Raw genomic sequence first — 14,408 nt, 5'->3', positions numbered from 1 at the left:
TTGACTGCATCTATCTGGACCTAAAAAAGGCTTTCGACAGAGTTCCACATAAGAGGTTGTTCTGGAAACTGGAAAATATTGGAGGGGTGACAGGTAGGCTTCTATCATGGATGAAAAATTTTCTGACTGATAGAAAAATGAGGGCAGTAATCAGAGGCAATGTATCGGAATGGAGAAATGTCACAAGTGGAGTACCACAGGGTTCAGTTCTTGCACCAGTGATGTTTATTGTGTACATAAATGATCTACCAGTTGGTATACAGAATTATATGAACATGTTTGCTGATGATGCTAAGATAATAGGAAGGATAAGAAATTTAGATGACTGTCATGCCCTTCAAGAAGACCTGGACAAAATAAGTATATGGAGCACCACTTGGCAAATGGAATTTAATGTTAATAAATGTCATGTTATGGAATGTGGAATAGGAGAACATAGACCCCACACAACCTATATATTATGTGAGAAATCTTTAAAGAATTCTGATAAAGAAAGAGATCTAGGAGTGGTTCTAGATAGAAAACTATCACCTGAGGACCACATAAAGAATATTGTGCAAGGAGCCTATGCTATGCTTTCTAACTTCAGAATTGCATTTAAATACATGGATGGCGATATACTAAAGAAATTGTTCATGACTTTTGTTAGGCCAAAGCTAGAATATGCAGCTGTTGTGTGGTGCCCATATCTTAAGAAGCACATCAACAAACTGGAAAAGGTGCAAAGACATGCTACTAAGTGGCTCCCAGAACTGAAGGGCAAGAGCTACGAGGAGAGGTTAGAAGCATTAAATATGCCAAAACTAGAAGACAGAAGAAAAAGAGGTGATATGATCACTACATACAAAATAGTAACAGGAATTGATAAAATCGACAGGGAAGACTTCTTGAGACCTGGAATTTCAAGAACAAGAGGTCATAGATTTAAACTAGCTAAACACAGATGCCGAAGAAATATAAGAAAATTCACCTTCGCAAATAGAGTGGTAGACGGTTGGAACAAGTTAAGTGAGAAGGTGGTGGAGGCCAAGACCGTCAGTAGTTTCAAAGCGTTATATGACAAAGAGTGCTGGGAAGACGGGACACCACGAGCGTAGCTCTCATCCTGTAACTACACTTAGGTAATTACACTTAGGTAATTACCAAGAGCTACGCTTGTGGTGTCCCGTCTTCCCAGCACTCTTTGTCATATAACGCTTTGAAACTACTGACAGTCTTGGCCTCCACCACCTTCTCACCTAACTTGTTCCAACCGTCTACCACTCTGTTTGCGAAAGTGAATTTTCTTATATTTCTTCGGCATCTGTGTTTAGCTAGTTTAAATCTATGACCTCTTGGTCTTAAAGTTCCAGGTCTCAGGAAATCTTCCCAATCGATTTTTATCAATTCCTGTTACTATTTTGTGATCATATCACCTCTTTTTCTTCTGTCTTCAAGTTTTGGCATATTTAATGCCTCTAACCTGAACCACTTAGTAGCATGTCTTTGCACCTTTTCCAGTTTGTGTGCACGTGTGTATGTGCATACGCACGTGTGTGTGTATTTATATGTGTGTATAAGCCTGAATGGTCGGAGGCGTCTAAGAATGTGCAAGAAGCAGCGCGTCCCCACCGTGTGGTGTTGACGTTACTCAAACCAGCGTTCGTCATACGGGACAATTTGACGCCGATCGGGCCATTCGTTACCCAAAATGTTCGTCTTTTGGGGCGATCGTTATGCGAGGTACCACTGTACAGTACTTATATATAACGTGTGTATAGAGGGTATAAACAGCAAGAGAAGGTTGAGAGCCGCCATTTTGGTGATGGCAGTGGCGTCGTCTGCATGACGCCACCGTGCAGACGACGGTGTTGTTTACTGGTTACCACGATGGTCTTTGGGCACCATACAAGTTAAGCGTGTCCAGACCACGGTTGTGTGCGGTCGCAAGGTTGGCGCTCTTGGCGTCCGCTGATTGGTGGGAGGTGGAGTATTGCCCCACACTCTTCGTTTTTGCACGTGGTGATACAGGATATTGTGAATTTGTTCTCGATTATTGACAGCGTCGAAGAAATGGCTGAGGCGGTATGTCTAAGTGGTAGTGAGGAGGAGAGACAAGATGATAACAGACCGTTTGAGGTATTAGTGAACAGAAAGAAACGGAGAAATAATAACAGACAGCGAGACAGTGAGAGTGACGATGAAATTACAAAGAGACCAAAGAATGAGACCCTACTCAGCAAGACTCAAGACAAGCAAGACAAGACAAGAAGGAAGAGGCTGTTGTTCCCTACAACATGCCAATTGAATTTCCACCAAAAGCTAGAGTGGACGGTACGTCTAGCTAAACAATGTTTGGAATACAAACCACTCTTCAAGGAGGGTCTTCACCGGCCCTACATAACAGTTGGGACTGAACAGGCCGTGGAACGCCTCACGACGGTTGGTTTTGAAAATGTAGTAATGGTTCCTCCAGAAGAAGGTATGTTGCACACAAAGATCATAGTTTTCAAGTTTCCAACTTATTTGGATCCTGACTGTCGTCTTCTTAACAATGATAATGTTGTCTGGGCGAAGAGGAACAGTGTTCGTGGTGACAAACGAAGCCAGGTTGTTGCCTTGGTAAAGGGTGAGGCGCTGGAGAAAATTTTTGTGCAAGGATTAGGCTATAGGAACGTTGCAAAATACGTTGAGGAGCCCATACTGTGCATGAAGTGTTCACGTTGGGGACATATGGCATGGAAATGCCAGTTTGACTCCAGGTGTCGGTATTGTGGGAAAAAACACGACTCGCGAGAGTGTAGAGTCAAGATTGAAAGAAGTGAAAAAATCATCCCATTTTGTTGCAACTGTCGAGGCAGCCACAATGCTGGTTCCTCTCTATGCCCCATGAAGCCTCATCTGAAAGAGACTAGGACGGGTCCTACAAGCAGGATAGATGTATCCTCGCAGCAAGGAAAGATTGTGCAAGAGGAACATGGAGGAAACAGTTGGAAGCCAACGACAGCCCCTATGATCAATGTGTGGGAAAAAGGGACGGAGAAAGTAAAGGCGAGCTTAGGGAAAGTACATCATGCAGTGGAAAAACTGAAACCTTGTGACGACAAGGTTCAGGACAATATGGTCACCTCTGAGGTTGGTAATCAAATTTTGGAGTATCTAAAAAAACTAGATAAGAGGATTGAGGCATTGGAAAAATTGGCTATGGAAGGTAGACGGAGTGAAGATGGTGGTGAAACAGGACGTGTAATTGAAAGTAAAACGGGACGTGAAATGGAAAGTGAAACGTGCGTAGAAGAAAGTAATGATGTGCATGAGGTAACGATGATAGAGGATAGTCAGGAGAATACACTTTCTAGTAGTGTTCGCAGTATTCAACCTCCTGTTGTGACAAATGGTGAAAGAAAGGTTAAAGTAAAACGGGTTACAGAAATAACAAAGAAAATAGATATGAATAATATTACCTTCGATGTTAGTAGTAGTTGTGAAAGTGAGGAGAAAGAAAAATGTTACGGTGTTGGAAGGAAGTTTCTAAGGTACTCTCGTATCTCATGGAATGTGACGGACAGGGCAAAGGTAGTTTTATTATTAATTATGGATGAAAGTAAATTGAGAATATTATCTTGGAACATTAATGGATTAAAAACTAGAGTGTGGATGTACACTATTATACTCCTAGAGAGAATATTGACATAGTAGCACTCCAGGAAACTGGGGATAGGGATGGTAGCATTCTGAGGCTAAATGGCTATAGAGGCTTTCACTTACATGCTGATGGAGGAACTAGGGGGGTCTCATGTTATGTCAAAAGTACCATACCTGCCGAGATAACTGGAATCCCTCAGAGATATAGAGGTATTGAAAGTATTAGCTTGCGGATACAATTAAAGGACCGAGAGTTAAATTTCATTAATCTATACATCTCTGATAGCTCCCTTGATTTAAGATACTTAACAGATTCCTTCTTTTCTGAAGATACACTTGTGGTAGGGGATTTTAATGCCAGACATCCAGCTTTAGGATCAAGGGGTAAAGCAAATAGGAATGGTTGCAGATGGTACAAGTTTTTGCAGGAACATAAAGATGTTCAACTGCTGGACGAGCCCTCTCCTACTCATTTGAGGGGAGGGAGATTAGATTATGCTTGTTTAATAAATGCTGAGGGCGTAGAGGGGAATTGTCTTACTGTGGATGAAATGCTAAGTGATCATTTTGCATTACAAATACAGCTTAAACTAGATAAAAAGCATGCCTGCCTTCAGAGGAAAAGGTTAAAGTTTAATGAGGGAGAATTAAGGGGTCTTGTTGGCCATATTAAGTCTTGGTATGATACTTATAAGCCAGTTTCGGCAGAAGCATTTTATGAAGATTTAATTAAGGAGGTAGATGTATTTAATGCAACATTGAACCGGAAACCATCTAGTATAAAAAGGCATCCCCCCAGAAAAGAAATTTATACACATGACAAGATGCTTAAGGGGTGGACATTAACAATGAGGAGAGCTCACAGGGATTGGAATAGGAATGGTAGGACTGAGGAAGGGAAGAATGCTTTACTGGCAGTTGCTAGGCTGTGTGGGGAGAAGAGAAAGGAAATTAGGAGCAAGTATTGGCAGGAATTTGCAGAGAAAGTTGGGAGTAACAGAAACTTGAAGGAAATCTGGCAAGACGTAAATAAAATAAGGGGTAAAAAGCAAAATTTTGTTGCACATTCAGACCCGCAAGGAATTGCAAATGGGCTCGTAAATAAATGGGCGGAAGCTGCCAAACTTGTTCATTACCTGCTGTAACGAGAGAGTCATTAGATTCTTGGAAAGATCTAAGAAAGGATTTTATACTTATAGCAGGTAACAGTGGTGATGTCACTTGCACAGGTATTACCAGAGAAGAACTAATAACGGCGATTAAAGTTGAGAAATCTAGCCCCCTGGGGAGGATGGAGTAACTTATGAAATACTTAATGAACTTGCCATTATGACGAAAAGCCCACTTTTAGACCTCTTTAATATTGGTTATAAAGAGGGCAGTATTCCCAGTAAATGGAAAAAAGCTATGATCATCCCTATCCCTAAAGCCAATGGAGAGTATAGACCTGTCTTTAACCTCGTGTTTTTGTAAAATGATGGAGAGGATCATTTTAAATAGACTTTTATATATAATAGGTGATCAGCTGTCTAGTAATTTGTTCCAGTTCCTCAAAGCAAAAAGTACCTCTGATTGTATTATTAAATGTCTAGCTAATGAAAATGATTATTATAGAGTTTTCATTGATTTACAAGGAGCTTTTGATAAAGCCAACAAAGAGGTTATTTTATATGAATTAGCTGGTCTTAGTGTTAAAGGGAGATTATTGCGCTGGATAGGGGATTATCTTTACGAAAGGAAGGCTCAGGTGTGGTATCAAGGTTGTATGTCAGGTGTGAGGTCTTTTGAACTCGGCACACCTCAGGGAGGAGTGTTGAGTCCCACCCTGTTTAAGAAGCACATCAACAAACTGGAAAAGGTGCAAAGACATGCTACTAAGTAGCTCCCAGAACTGAAGGGCAAGAGCTACGAGGAGAGGTTAGAGGCATTATATATGTCAAAACTAGAAGACAGAAGAAAAAGAGGTGATATGATCACTACATACAAAATAGTAACAGGAATTGACAAAATCGATAGGGAAGATTTCCTGAGACCTGGAACTTTTAGAACAAGAGGTCATAGATATAAACTAGCTAAACACAGATGCCGAAGAAATATAAGAAAATTCACTTTCGCAAACAGAGTGGTAGACGGTTGGAACAAGTTAGGGGAGAAGGTGGTGGAGGCCAAGACCGTCAGTAGTTTCAAAGCGTTATATGACAAAGAGTGCTGGGAAGACGGGACACCACGAGCATAGCTCTCATCCTGTAACTACACTTAGGTAATTACACAGATAATGGCAGAGAGCCGCAACTGGACACAAACATGATGCACCCCCCAGCCTAACCAACCATCAACAACCCAAGGACTACTCCAGAAAGCAGGAGTCCCATTCTTTGCCATAAAAGGAGACAGCTGCAATTGAACAAACCTACTACCAGGACCAAACCGGCAGAAACCTCTGTGCCAGAGGAGAGCATGAAGCTAACAGACCCGACCCCCAGAGGCCAATTCCAACAGGAAAAAGAGCCTTAGAGAAACAATCCTTAACCCAAGGGACCACTACAAACGGAGGAGGAGAGAGAAAGGAAAGCACCCGATCCAAAGACCAGGATGACTCAGGTAGCGAGTGAACAGGCCAGAGGTGAAATAATGCACGAGACAGCTTGCGGAACGGTAGAGAAGTTAAATCGACCCCAAACACAAACTGTAGTGGCTCTGCCAGCACCGCACGATAAGAAGCGACAGTATTAGGTCTAAGATGACGGTCCTGTAACAACCACGAAAGAAAAGACAACACCACAGCATCAGAAACCTAAGTAAACCTACGAAGGGATAAGAAAAACTGAAAGGACCGCCAGGAAACTTTATACTGACGCCGAGACAAAGCACACACGTGGGACACCATCAAAGAAGCCACCTGCTCACCATACAAATGGTGATAGACTCGAGTAAAAAAATACCAGACACGAAGACTCGAGGGGAAGATCGAACCAGCCATGTAGCAGACTGGGGAGATCTCCTGAAAAAGGCAGAGGGCAGGAAGACCCCCAGGTTCAGACACAGAGCAAGCAGCCCCTGAAACCAAGGCTGGGTCGGCCACCAAGGGGCCCAAGAGGACTACTCTCCCCCTGGTAAGTCTTCTTCTTCTTCTTGTTGATAGTAGGTGCAGTTTGCATGAAGGGTTTGTCCTCCCGATGACTGCACCAGTACTGATGTTGTTGGACGCGTTTATGTTGAAGATGATCGGAGCTACCAAGGTGCTTGTTGCGTTGTGCTGTAGATAGAGTCTCCCTGGTAAGTCTCCTAGCGAGCCAGGGGCTTGGAGCAACAGCGGAACAGCAGGGAAGAGGTAAAGGTAACCCCACCTCGACCAGTCCTGCCAAAAGGCATCGACCCCGACTGCCTCGTAGTCAGGGAAAGGAGCCACGTATATGTCCCTTTGTTCGTATTCCACCCGCGCTAAAGAGTTTGTCTTTATCCACCCTGTCAATTCCCCTGAGAATTTTGTAGGTGGTTATCATGTCTCCCCTTACTCTTCTGTTTTCCAGGGACATGAGGTTCAGCTCCCTTAGCCTTTCCTTGTAACTCATTCCTCTCAGTTCCGGGACCAGTCTGGTGGCATACCTCTGAATCTTTTCTAACTTTGTCTTGTGTTTAACTAGGTATGGACTCCAGGCTGGAGCTGCATACTCCATGATTGATCTTACATAAGTGGTATACAGGGTCCTGAACGATTCCTTACACAAGTTTCTAAAGGCAGTTCTTATATTGGCCAGTCTAGCATATGCCGCTGATGATATCCTTTTGATGTGGGCCTCTGGGGACAGGTTCAGTGTGATATCGACCCCCAGATCTTTCTCTCTATTTGACTCTTGTAGGATTTCACCTCCCAGATGGTACCTTGTGTTCAGCCTTCTGCTCCCTTCGCCTAATTTTATTACTTTACACTTTCCTGAGTTGAACTTTAGCAGCCATTTTCTAGACCATTCCTCCAGTTTGTCCAGGTCGTCCTGTAGTCTCTGTCTATCTTCATCCGTTTTGATTCTTCTCATAATTTTTGCGTCATCAGCAAACATTGAGAGGAATGAGTCTATAACCTCTGGAAGGTCGTTTACATACACTAGAAACAGGATGTATCCGAGAACAGAGCCCTGTGGAACCCCGCTGGTGACATCTCGCCACTCTAATGCCCCCCTTCACTGTTACTCACTGTTTCCTATTGCTTAGATACTCCCTTATCCACTGGAGCACCTTACCTTTTACTCCTGCCTGCTGCTCTAACTTTTGTAACAGCTTTTTGTGAGGTACTGTGTCAAAGGCTTTCTGACAGTCCAAGAAAATGCAGTCTGCCCACCCTTCTCTTTCCTGCCTAATTTGTGTTGCTTGGTCATAGAATTCTATTAGGCCTGTGAGGCACGATTTACCATCTCTGAACCCATGCTGGTGGTGTGTTACAAAGCTGTTTCCCTCCAGATGCTTTATGAGCCTTTTCCTCACAATCTTCTCCATCACCTTGCATGGTACACAAGTTAGGGAAACTGGCCTGTAGTTCAGTGACTCTTGCCTGTCACCATTTTTGTAAATTGGGACTACATTAGCCGTCTTAACAACGTACTAACGTACAACGTAATAACAACGTACTGGAGTGAACGACATGGAAGAAAATGCAGAATAGAACCAATGAAGAGCAGAGGTGCCATAAGCACAATCAGAGAACACTGTATGAACATCAGGGGTCCGCGGTTGTTCAACACCCTCCCAGTGAGCATCATAAATATTGCCGGAACAACCGTGGACATCTTCAAGAGGAAACTAGATTGTTTTCTTCAAGGAGTGCCGGACCAGCCGGGCTGTGGTGGTATGTGGGCCTGAGGGCCGCTTCAAGCAACAGCCTGGTGGACCAAACTCTCACAAGTCAAGTCTGGCCTCGGGCCGGGCTTGGGTCGTAGAACTCCTCTCAGAACCCCATCAAGCAGGTATCAAGCAGTAAGGACCAACATGGTTTCTATAGTGAAGACACTGATGGCACCATGGCTGAACAAAGTCCACATTTTATACACAGATAACTATTATACAAGTCCCTCGCTAACTAGGTTCTTGCTTGAAAATAGAACTAGTGTGTGTGGCACAGTAAAGGCAAGAAGAAGGGAAATGCCAGTATTTGACAATATTCTTGAAGTTGGTGACTGTCAGCTAAGAAAAAGTGATCAAAAACTCTTAGTGCAGTGGAAAGACAAGAGAGAAGTGAACATGTTGACCACCGTTCACAATGGCACAATGGTGGACGGTGGCAGGGTGAAAAGAACAAAACAAATAAAGAGCACCACTTGGTTTCCGAACCCCTTGGGGACGAGACCCGTCGGTTAACATGTAAGTTCGTATACGAGAAATGGAGGAAAAATATATAAAAAATGTGTGAAAAAATCTAGGGGTAAAATCGACAGGTTCATAGCATAAATGCGACCATATTTTGTTTGTACTCACCAATAATTGAAGTCCTGATCTGCTTATGTTGATGACTGATGTTGATGAAGCATAGTTATTTACATGGAAGAGGTGGTGGTGGATGTTGATGGTGTTGGTTTGACTGAAGTTTTTGGGTTGACTGAAGTTGTTGGGTTGACTGGGCCAACATGTGATGAGTCAGGTGCAGGTGATGCAATGCGAGCTTTCTTGGAAGCCATTGCAAAAGACTCTTTAATTGACATTTGTTTCATTCCCTTGGCTCTTGTTTTTAAAAACTTCATATACAAATTGTACTGAGTCATCATGTCCTTAATTTCAAACTCGCTGTTACTCGTGTCCATAAATGCCAGAATTTCTTAAAAAAAATTCTGAATTTTTTCCACATTACAATTTTCCTTTAACGTTTCTTCATCCTCTTCCTCTTCCTCTCCATCTTCTTCATTGCACTCGTCTGGCTTTTTTGCTGTACATACTAATTCTATAATTTCATCATTAGTCATGTTTTGATTGTTTGGGGCTTCTTCATCAAAATCTATCCATCTATCGATGTCATCTTCTATTGTTTCAGTTACCAGTTCTGCTCTCAGCTCAGGGGACTTAATCCCCTTGACATAGGCTAGGAGTTCCTCTCTTAATTTTTTCTTCTCGCTAACTTTCTTCACCGCAAATCCTTCAAAATCTGCCTCGTCATCTTCGTCAGGAAACAGACTTGACGTGGGCCAAAGTTTTTCCAACCATTTCTTAGTGTTGTCTGCTTTACCTCATCCCACGCACTAGCAATAGTCCAGATAGCTGACTTTATTGTGAAGACTTTATAAAAGTCCTTAAGTGTTCCAAGCTGATTATTAAGACGTCTGGCAAACATCCTCTTGTAGTGGTGTTTAAGGTTCTTAATTATTCCTTGATCCATGGGTTGGATCACTGAAGTTGTATTGGGTGGCAAGAACGTTCCAATAATATTGCCATATACTAGCTCATCACCTCGTGGATGCGTTGAACTGTTATCTAACAGCAGCACAACTTTGCTATTTTGCGGGAGACCAACACTTTTCAGGTGCTCCTTCACCTCGGGTACAAAGTTCTTATTAAACCACTCGACAAATATTACTCGAGACATCCACGCACTTGGCTGGTTCTTATAAATCACAGGGAGGTACCTGGCTGACTTTAAAGCCCTGGGGTTTTTACTAATTCCAATCACAAGTAATTTTAATTTGTGCATGCCAGCTGCATTTGCACAGCACAACAAAGAAATTCTCTGTTTGTTCTGTTTATAACCACCTTAATCGTCCTCACCACTATGAGCCATCGTTTCTGTGGGAAGCATATGCCAGTGCAAACCTGTTTCATCAGCATTATAAATTTGCTCTGAAGATAAATTTTGTTCCTGCACCATCTCCGCAAATTTACTTACATACTCATCAGCACCAACAATATCAGCAGATTGTCTTTCACCATGCACTTTAATGAACCTAATGCCATGACGGGTTTTAAAACTTCTGAGCCATCCATCACTGTATACACACTCTTGAGTAATTTTCATTGCTTGGTGAAATTTACGCGCCTTTTCCATGAGCAGCCAGCCTGCCACTGGCTTCTTCGTCATCAAACTTCACGTCTCTGTTTGTACTACTCCCACACTGCGTTATCAACACTCTCCACCTTTGCTTTACTTACTACCTTCCTATTTCGTATTGCTTTATCACATTCACTTCTAGAGAAATAGTCAAAAATGATAGGTTTAGCCTTAAGAAGATCAAAAACAGTACTTTTACTAATGCCATATTCAGCGCACACGACACTTCTCGGGACACCACTCTCCACCTTCTTAATTATTTCAACTTTCTTCTCAAATGTCATCACTGACCTCTTTCTTTTACGTAACCCGCTTGTAGATGCTTTCACTGACACAATGCGTGCATTTGGAGTCGATATGGTGCACGGATGTTCCTTGATTGTGCTGATATGTAAAACAAAGTCACGGAATGAACACTCCAGTCTCGTGAAAAATTCAAACAATGGGAACAATAGACCGTGAGTCTGTGACGTCACAGGGTAGCAGGCGGTGCCCGACACGGTCAGTGAGCAAACTGAACCATCTCCCACCCACCCACCCACCACCACGGGCCGGCATGACGCTTGTCTGACCGCTTCCTTACCCGAACTTGGTTCGTGTAGGATAACCCCAAACCCGGCCGGCGTGAAGCTTGGCGGACTACTTCCTACCCGAACTTAGTTCGTGTAACATGACTCCCCAACCCCAATCGGGAAACTGGAAGTTTCGGATAACTAAAGTTCGTAAACCAAGTGGTGCTCTGGAAACTCTGCCCATTGTTTCTCGCCGGCGCCTGGGATCGAACCCAGGACTACAGGATCACAAGTCCCGCGTGCTGTCCGCTCGGCCGACCGGCTCCCTAGGTTGTCTGTATGTTGTATGTAAGTATGTAATCTATAAGCCAGACTGTGTGAAGGACTATAACATCAGCATGCGTTTGGTGGATAAATGTGATATGACGGTGAGGTCAGTCGAGTGTGTACAGAAAACAGTGAAGGCGACCAAGTTGTTTTTCCACCTTGTTGACGTAACAATGCTGAACAGTTACAATATGTATCTTGTGAAAACAGATGGTAAACGAAATTTCCATGCGTCCAGTTTTACTGTAGTGACACAATTACTAGAAACGTTTGCCAAACCAATTTCTGGCATATAAATGTTCACTGTGATCCGTTTACCACCAAACAGGTGGTAAACAAAATTTCCGTGTGTTCAGTTTTACTGTAGTGACACATTTACTAGAAACATTTGCCAAACCAATTTCTGGCATATTAAGAGTCATTGTGATTGTGAATGCACCATGCTCCCAAACCCAGACTTGCTTTCAAGAATGCCTTTCTGACACACAATATAACGAATTTACCACCAACTGGAAAGCGTGCAGTAGACCAGTGTGAGTGTATTGTATGTAAGACCACACAAAAGAGGGAACAGAAATGTAAAGTGGTCTTAACTTGGTGCACAACGTGTGAGGTCCCTTTGTGCTATGTCAAATGTTTTGAGGAGTATCACAGTCTCAAGGCCTTCTAAATGTTCAATACTGGTGCAAAAACATGTACATATTGAGTGATACCTGGTTACCAGGTTGATGGGGTTCTGGGAGTTCTTCTACTCCCCAAGCCTGGCCCGAGGCCAGACTTGACTTGTGAGTTTGGTCCACCTGGCTGTTGCTTGGAGTGGCCCTCAGGCCCACATACATCACAGCCCAGTTGGTCCGGCACTTCTTGAAGAAAACATTCTAGTTTCCTCTTGAAGATGTCCACGGTTGTTCCTGCAATATTTCTGATGCTCGCTGGTAGGACGTTGAACAACCGTGGACCCCTGATGTTCATACAGTGTTCTCTGATTGTGCCCCTGGCACCTCTGCTCTTCACTGGTTCTATTCTGCATTTTCTTCCATGTCGTTCACTCCAGTACGTTGTTATTTTACTGTGCATATTTGGGACTTGTCCCTCCAGTATTTTCCATGTGTATATTATTTGGTATATCTCTCGTGTCCTTTCTAGTGAGTACATTTGGAGAGCTTTGAGACGATCCCAACACTACCTGAGAAGCCATGTTGGTCATTAGCAGGAATGTCTACATTTGTACCCGTATACATTATCATATGTAACACAATTCCTGTTTCACAGTCACAGAGTACAAAGAATTTCAATCCAAATCGGTGGCGTTTGGAGGGAATATACTGCTTGAAGGCAAGACGTCCTTTGAAAAGCACAAGGGATTCGTCAATCACAAGCTTCTGAGCTGGTACGTAGAAATCCAAGTACTTTCCGATAAGTTCATTCAGTACGTGCCTTACCTTCCAAAGCCTATCTTCATCATTTGCAAAGTGAAGACACCTGAGGATTATTGCAAATCGGTCTCGAGACATATATTTGCCAAACATTGGTGTTGGAACAGTATGGTCTTTGCTCCAATAATGATTGATTACGTGTTTGACACAATGTTTCATCAACATACACAGTGCCAAAAACACATACATTTCACCTACAGTCGTATCTTTCCATCGCTGCAAACGGGAAAAATCGGATAACTCCTCCTCATCAATGAGATCACTCGCATATTTGTTCGTCTCCTGAACAAGATGTTCCATTAGCGGCTCATCAAAATATGCAGTAAAATAGTCCATTTCACACATATCTGCACCTTTATCAGGGAAAATGTCTGTAATTCCAACATCCGAATTATCAAAAACAGGAATTTGTGGAACAAAATCTGTCCCATCACTCCACACAAAAACACCGGGTGTCTTTCTAGAGCCAATAGCGGCACCACGGCGAGGAAACCGTGTACCAGGAGCTGAAGCAGGTCTAGGAACAGTAGGGGCGGGCAGGGATGGTGATGGAAAATTCCTCGATGTTGAGGGTCTTTGTTCCTGCGGTGCCATGCGGTGCCACATGGCTTGGCCAGATGCTGCTGACGCGACAAATTGTCGCTTGGCAACACCACACACTCCTCCACTGGCACTAGCAAAACTATTTTCCGATTCTAAGTCACTAAAACCGGAAAATGATTCACCTTCTTCAGAATCGTCGAGCAAAACATCAATATCTTGCAAGGGAGCACATGAACTGTGTGGTCTTGCTGAAATTGGGGTGGAGTGAGGGCGAGGAGGCATGGGCGAGATGCTAGGCCTAGCCCTGGTGGAGCCAGCATGTTCACACTCGTCGTCGGTCGTATCCACCTCTGAGGGCTGTGTATAGTCATGATCAAAGTCTGAGTCGTCTATATCAGACTCATCACCATCTGGGAACAAATTACGAGTAATTTCGTCCTCGGTCAGAGGTCTCGAGGAACGTCTCGCTGAGCGGGGTCGGTCGTCGGAACGTGATGCGCTCGCCATGGTGTCCGCCGGGTAACTGAGCTCTGTACACAAAGGGGACCCATGCTGGATTTTTTTCCCAGGCGGGGTTTGTTTATGTTTGGTCGAGGCTCGCCGATGACTATCCCTATCCCAGGCGGGGCGTTTAAATTATAGCGCTAGACACGAAATCATATATAAATGATGTGCGCGGTTCCGGTTTTGTCACTGATATCATTTATATATGATATGCGCGGTTTGAGGGTTAATGGGCTAGGTTCTGCCACAATAAGGCAGCGCTTACTTGAAAATAAAACTTTTAGACTTACAGTTAGCCTTTGACCACACTCTAGAAACGGCACTGAAACTTTCTGCCTCTTATGCTCAGCCAGGGGCTACAAACGCTGCCATGGCACTCTCATTAGACCTGGAGGACTCAGGAGGACAAGAAAGTGCAGAAGAAAAAGTTGAAACAGT

General features: G+C 43.5%; 1 protein-coding gene across 1 annotated transcript in view; it reads right to left on the bottom strand.

Moving 5' to 3' along the window:
- The window catches only part of LOC138360475 (aspartic and glutamic acid-rich protein-like), a 37,391-nt gene extending 23,418 nt beyond the window's left edge, over nucleotides 1–13,973 (bottom strand). The window contains exons 1-4 of the mRNA XM_069320264.1: nucleotides 13,649–13,973; nucleotides 13,111–13,294; nucleotides 10,414–10,544; nucleotides 9,461–9,823 (exon numbers count right to left, since the gene is read on the bottom strand). Coding sequence (XP_069176365.1) covers nucleotides 9,461–9,823; nucleotides 10,414–10,544; nucleotides 13,111–13,294; nucleotides 13,649–13,973 — 1,003 coding nt within the window. The remainder of the gene's footprint in view (nucleotides 1–9,460; nucleotides 9,824–10,413; nucleotides 10,545–13,110; nucleotides 13,295–13,648) is intronic.
- Between the last annotated feature and the right edge of the window lie 435 nt (nucleotides 13,974–14,408).

The sequence above is a fragment of the Procambarus clarkii genome, unplaced genomic scaffold (assembly GCF_040958095.1).
Source record: "Procambarus clarkii isolate CNS0578487 unplaced genomic scaffold, FALCON_Pclarkii_2.0 HiC_scaffold_112, whole genome shotgun sequence".
Taxonomy (NCBI): domain Eukaryota; kingdom Metazoa; phylum Arthropoda; class Malacostraca; order Decapoda; family Cambaridae; genus Procambarus; species Procambarus clarkii.
The sequence above is the reverse complement of the archived record's forward strand: the minus strand, read 5'-3'. Positions and strand labels throughout refer to the sequence as shown.